The sequence below is a fragment of the Ruditapes philippinarum genome, unplaced genomic scaffold, assembly GCF_026571515.1.
Source record: "Ruditapes philippinarum isolate M1 unplaced genomic scaffold, ASM2657151v2 ctg3313_1_1_1_1, whole genome shotgun sequence".
Taxonomy (NCBI): domain Eukaryota; kingdom Metazoa; phylum Mollusca; class Bivalvia; order Venerida; family Veneridae; genus Ruditapes; species Ruditapes philippinarum.
In genome coordinates, this window is record NW_026852598.1 from 138,891 (window position 1) to 145,088 (window position 6,198).

General features: G+C 34.6%; 1 protein-coding gene across 1 annotated transcript; it reads left to right on the forward strand.

The window, feature by feature from the left end:
• The first annotated feature begins 3,248 nt into the window (after positions 1-3,248).
• On the forward strand, positions 3,249-5,214 carry LOC132718550 (uncharacterized). Its single transcript, XM_060702265.1, has 2 exons — positions 3,249-3,776; positions 4,357-5,214. Exons 1-2 carry the CDS (start codon positions 3,261-3,263, stop codon positions 5,122-5,124), a joined length of 1,284 nt encoding a protein of 427 aa, XP_060558248.1. The 5' UTR covers positions 3,249-3,260; the 3' UTR covers positions 5,125-5,214.
• The last annotated feature ends 984 nt before the right edge of the window (positions 5,215-6,198 follow it).

Here is a 6,198-nt window from a genome sequence, read left to right on the forward strand (position 1 = left end):
TAGCTCATGTGAGTTAGTTTTTCATCCGCGATGACCCATATGCAAATCATCCGAGCAATTACATTGACAAAAAGCTAGACTATTAACGAACTAATGTGGACGACATACATTCAACGATTCTGAAAGCTGGGCAAGAACAGGCGAAAAAAAGCTGTACATATTAAGATTAATAAGATAAAGTAAACAAAGTCTATGTCATTAAAATTACAGTTAATTGGCCTAATCATGAATATCCAGAACATCTAAAGACTACGAATTAACGTATCGTCTGTCAAAGATAGCGTCATTGTTTTGTAGATTCTTGCTTTCGTGTTTAAAAAATTGTTCCGCATTTCTTATTGAGTCTGCCGGCCTTATTTACTAAAATATCAACACAATGTCAATCATAACAGTTTTATGCAGGGTCAATGTGTTCCTGTTTTGGGATTTAATGTACTTGTATTCAACATAAATTACCATTACTTACTTCTTCAAGAAAGTAAATTTCAATAATTGCTTACGATGGCCGTGTTACATCCGTAAAAAAGTTGCCACGTTTTTTATGTTTATTGTCCTTCATGACACATATGTATTGAAGATTAAAAACTGCTTAAGTCGGTGCAATCCAATCCAAACCAAGCCTGCAATTTTCTTTCAATACTGTTATTTCTATTGCTTCCGAGGAACCACCCCTTTCCCATATTTTTAAACATATGAGCCCGGTAAATGTTTGGCCGGGTTGCACAGGACTGGTGCAAACAGTTTTCGCAGTAACTACTTATCACAGCCTCTTGATATTGAGCATACAACATTAACACGTGGTCCCGTTCTGTGGGATTCGATTTCAGTCTGTCACTCATCGACTTCCTGTTTACCGACTTAGTTAAATTTTCGACATTATTGGTCAATGGTAGGAAATTTTCGTAACAATTTTCTCAGCAACTGCTTATCACAGTCTCTATATATTTGGCATACAGCATTGACACATAGTCCCATACTGCGACATTCGATTTCAGGTCTGTCACTCATCCACTTCCTGTTTACCGACTTAGTTAAATTTTCGACATTAATGGTCATTGGTAGGAAAGTTTCGTAACAGTTCTCTCAGTAACTATTTATCACAGCCTCTTGATATTTGGCATACAGCATAGACATGTACTCCATACCGTATGATTTGATTTCAGGTCTGTCACTCATCCACTTGCTGTTAACCGACTTAGTTAAATTTTCGACATTGATGGTCAATGGTAGGAAATTTTCTTAACAGTTTTCTCAGCAACTACTTATCACAGTCTCTTGACATTTGGCATATGGCTGAGACACATGGTCCCATAGCGTGGGATTCGATTTCTGGTCTGTCGCTTATCCACTTCCTACTAACTGAGTTAGTTGAATTTCCGACATTAATGGTCAATGGTAGGAACGTTTCGAAACAGTTTTCTCGGCTGCAAGTACCTATCACAGCCTCTTGATATTTTGTATACAGTATTGGCATGTGGTCCCATACAGTGGGATTCGATTTCAGGTCTGTCGCTCATTTACCTTCTGTTAACTGACTAAGTTAAATGTTCCACATTAATTGTCAGTGGTAAATGTTTTTCGTAACATTACAGTGTATCATGATATTTGGTACAGAAATGCAACCCGGCCTTTTCTGTCTTTGACCCACTTTTAGATAATTGTGTTAAGTCGGAATTTAACTATTTTTCAACATTCAAAATTCATTTTGTAAATCGCGTAGTCAATATCTCAAGGTATATAAAACGGGGTCCGTTTATTTCCAGAACGGGACATTTTTCAGCAACATATTTCAATCGGAAAGTGTAAAGGGGAATCCCCGACTTCCCTGTTTGGAAAATACACCCGACTGTAGCATGACTTGTTACACAATTTTTTCGTTTTCTGCATAGACATTAATTTCATATCAATGAAAAGAAATATATACCTTAGATTATTGTACTAAATAACAGCGAAAATTGACTAGCCCTTTCCGATATGTTGTAACAGGCTGCAAATATATTATAGGAGTTTACATACGCGTCATCCTATAAACATTCGGTAAATTTGTTTGCAACATATCATCCTTAGTTTGAAGATGCTATATGAAGATTTGTATCGGTCATTGATTAATATCCGTTAGCCTTCACAAAGTGTTTCACACAATAATTTTAATTTATTTGTGCTCTATCGAATCAAATTTGAATTTTATTTTAAAATAATAAATATCTGGGTTTTTTTTTCAAGCAACTATGAAGATCTTGCTGTGGACGTACATATTCATGAGCATAGAATTAGTGATAACAAGCCAGGCTACAGAAAATATTACACTAATGGAGCAAATGCACACGGCTTTAGTTGATCTTTGTCCTGGTGCTGATGTGTGTTCTGAGGAAAGACAAAAAATCCAGAGAAACTTTGATTATATGACACATTCTGAATTCCGCTCATGTTGTACAGGTACATATACATCTATGCCAGTTAAACAGAATATTTTAAATTGATAAATGGTCAGTTAACTTCCAATCATCAATTTCGTTAGCTTTATCCTTTTTTCTATGAATTATATAAAGTTCTAACTAATGGTATAAAAATTACGTACATTCAGGGTTTCTTTCTATGATTGAGAAACAACAGGCGAGTCATTCATTTTGTCAAAAAATGTTTTTAGACCAGCAATTATTCAATTGCATTGATTGAATGTTCAGTTGTTAACGTGCAGTTCAGAAACGTATACTATGTTATTAAAATGTTAAATTGCACATGATCTAGTTAAGTTAATCTTTTAATCTTCACACCATAAGCATTATCTTATGATATGACAATGATGAGATATCATGGGTTTGAACCTTATATATTTTGAGATAATCGCCTTATTTTCAGTTCCCTTGTTTATTTTCCCCGCGTGTGTCTACTTTCATATAAATAATGATGAGTAATACCTAATTGCTATTTGAGACGTTTTCTTCATGTTATAGATTGTTCATGTGGACCGGATTGTGAAAAGAACGGCAATTGCTGTTTCCCAGAAACAGCAAAATACAACAATGGTTTAGATAATTATGAAGAAGAATCAACATGTTTGTTTCCTATGACAAATCAACCAGTAGGGAGTAAACGAATAGCTTATCAGTCATATTATATGGTAACCTCGTCGCTGGAAAGTTATAAAAATGGTACAAATTAAAATATAATACATCATGTGGGAGTGAACGCGTAGCACCATGGGGTAGCTTATATCCAGTCTATTCATCTACAACGAAAAAAGAATATATAAGAACGAAATGTGCGCTACAAGAAATGGTGTTACAGACGGAAAGCTTCTGGACGCAGTACTTTATTGTGCAAAAGAACAGTACTTTGACAATAAATTTATGGTATGGCCTAACACAAACAGTATTCCAGAAGACTGCATTGTGCATTTTATCTATCGTGGCAGCACAGAAGATATATCACATTTGAAATGCTATACAGATTTAATTGACACTTGTCCCGATGATGATTTTAATATATCTTCATTTGAAATAAGTCTTCAGAAAGAAAATGTCATTAAAATGTGTACAAGTGGGCTAGTTTCGCCATTTAAGACAATCAATATGTACGCAAATGTTTTCTGTCATATTTGCAATGAAGGGTTTTACGACGATATCTATTTTTGTGAAGTACACGACGGTAACGTTCTTCGAGCCTTTGACGATCGATCATTCCTCGGGCTAATTGATGGTATATTTCTAACAGAAAACAACAATGAAAGGAAGACAGAGAGTCAAAGCCACCCGATTATATGTAGTCCTGTAAAGGTTTGTCGTATTTGAAAAATAATGAAATACATTGCTCCGATATGATTTTTGTATTTGTAAGAATTGATAAAAGGAGATTTACACATGTTTCAATAACAAATGTTATATTCAACATGCGTTGGATGTTACAATATTCAACATTTTACCAGTTCATGTTAAATGTTGAATTAAGCCATTGTTAGGGGACTTGGAAGGTAGCCTGCAATTATCACTACCTTCCACGAACAGGCTCAATCAAAGCGAGCCTGCAACATTTTCATTCTTTTCCGTGTTGAGGTTTGTTTGGGGATTCTGTTGGTCATAATGTATTACATTGTTCAAATATGAAAACAAGCAGCTTATATTAGTTCATTATAATTTTGGTATATTAATCTTAAGTGATTAAAAAAAACAACATATTCTGCTGGTGGCAATAATTGATACTGGCCTGTGTTAAAATAATGTAAAACGATTCTTATTTTTTTATATCAAACTTTGCAATCTTGACTATGGGAAACCTTTGCTTTTTTATTATATTTTAATTATTTTTCCCATCGGAATCGTTCAACATGCATAAATTATTCTTTTTTGTTTATTCCAGACTGAAAAATGCAAAGTTGTACATTGCCCCACGGGACAACTTCGAACACTCAATGGTGAGTGTGCGTACTCTACAACGGTCTGGTATAACCAGGATTTTACGGTATATTTAAGTCTTAGCCTTACTGTCCCTATCAACGTTTACGATGTGTTTGAAATTTTGCCTGGAAAACGGATATTCAAATTACCTAATTTTAAATCACCTTGGCCGAAAAACTGGATTGTGACAGAACTCTATTACCGGAAGGGACCATATTATGATGGCCGACAAGTTACAGAGCTTCAAGTTCGCATTCAAAATAAAATAAATTCAGTTAATCCTGGGCACATCATGCACACAATAAAGACGTGTGTTTATAAACACTGGACATTGAAGACAAGAGATAAAATATTGGTGTTCCAATCTAGATTCCTGCCAAACATTATGACATTGCATACTTCACCGGACTTTTCATCGCTGTTCATTGGGGTTAGAGTCTTGATGAATGTATTTCATGTTACTCGGCTGTTTATTTGCGACCAGGTTGAACTTGATCATTCGGAGTTCAGTCTGACTGCAAGTGACACAATACTTCATACAAATGTATCAAATCGTAGAATGTTCAGTGGTGAGTTTACGTTAGTCTCAAGTCCGTCTTTTGATGGACTAAGGGCTAGGATATGCGTCGAAGATTTTGAATCGAAACGCTCAGGTGACAGAGCTTTATTTAGAATATGTCTTTTGGATTTTTTTTGCATGTTCCTGTGCTTTCAAAAATATTTTTTATAAAACTATTTAAAACCATCCAGTGTTAATTGTATGTATACATTTTGTGTTGTACAACAAAATTATTGTGAAAACGGAATCGGTGAAAAAAGACTCTATCGCTGTCAAACATCGATTTCTTTCTTCAAATTACATAATGTTCATATTTTACAATCAAGATTTAAACTTGTCGTGAAATACTTTTGTTTGAAGTCGGCTCGGCTTAAGTAGAATTATATGTGCGAATAAACGTTTAAAAGTTATTCTAATCTTTTCACTTAATTCATAAAATTCCTGTCTGTCAAATGTTTGTTTGTATGTAATACAGATTCGATTGAGCTAAGCCAAATAAAGGGATAATCAACGCTCGTCCCTTAAAGTGTAGGAGGGTAGATGGGCGGTTTTACGTGTATCTGTTGCGATAATTTGCAAATAGTTCCGAAGCCATCCGACGTATTTCGAAGGTTTCTGTGAACATTTGGGTGCTATCACTATAAATTAAAAAATGATGTAGGTTAGGAAGAAATTGTAATGTTAACATATTGCAATATCTACAGGAATTCATATCATTATATCAATTTATAAGATATCCTGGTTTTCTGTGCAGTATTTTAGCCGAATTTCATTTCCCGCGTTGAATATGGTACAATGAACTGACCATACTAATATTTTTCCAATCATCATTTCGAACGCGTCTTGACGAAACAATATGACTTTGGTTATTAATGGTATATTGCAATATCTACAGGAATTTATATCACTAATCAAATTATCAGATATCCTGGTTTTCTGGGGGGTATTTTAGTCGAATTTCATTTCCGGGGTTGTGAATGGTACAATGACCATCCTAATATTTTTTCCATCATCTCTTTAAACGCGTCTTGGCGAAACAATATGACTTGGGTTATCAATGCTTTTTGGTTTTGCATCAATTAATTGATTATTGGAGAATTCAGACCTCTCCACAGCAATGAGAATGATCAACATCCATATTTTGAAATTAATGACTCTAATCTAAAGCCTAAAGTCATTATAACCATTCTACAAAAGTTTATTATGCATATGCTCCGCTTCCAAATACGACGTAATCGAAAACGT

What these genes read in the sequence shown, in the direction of transcription:
- LOC132718550 (XM_060702265.1), top strand. Translation starts at nt 3,261, where the DNA reads ATGTGCGCTACAAGAAATGGTGTTACAGACGGAAAGCTTCTGGACGCA. An exon ending in TTATATGTAGTCCTGTAAAG is followed by an intron (nt 3,777 to 4,356) that starts GTTTGTCGTATT and finishes TGTTTATTCCAG; the next exon opens with ACTGAAAAATGCAAAGTTGT.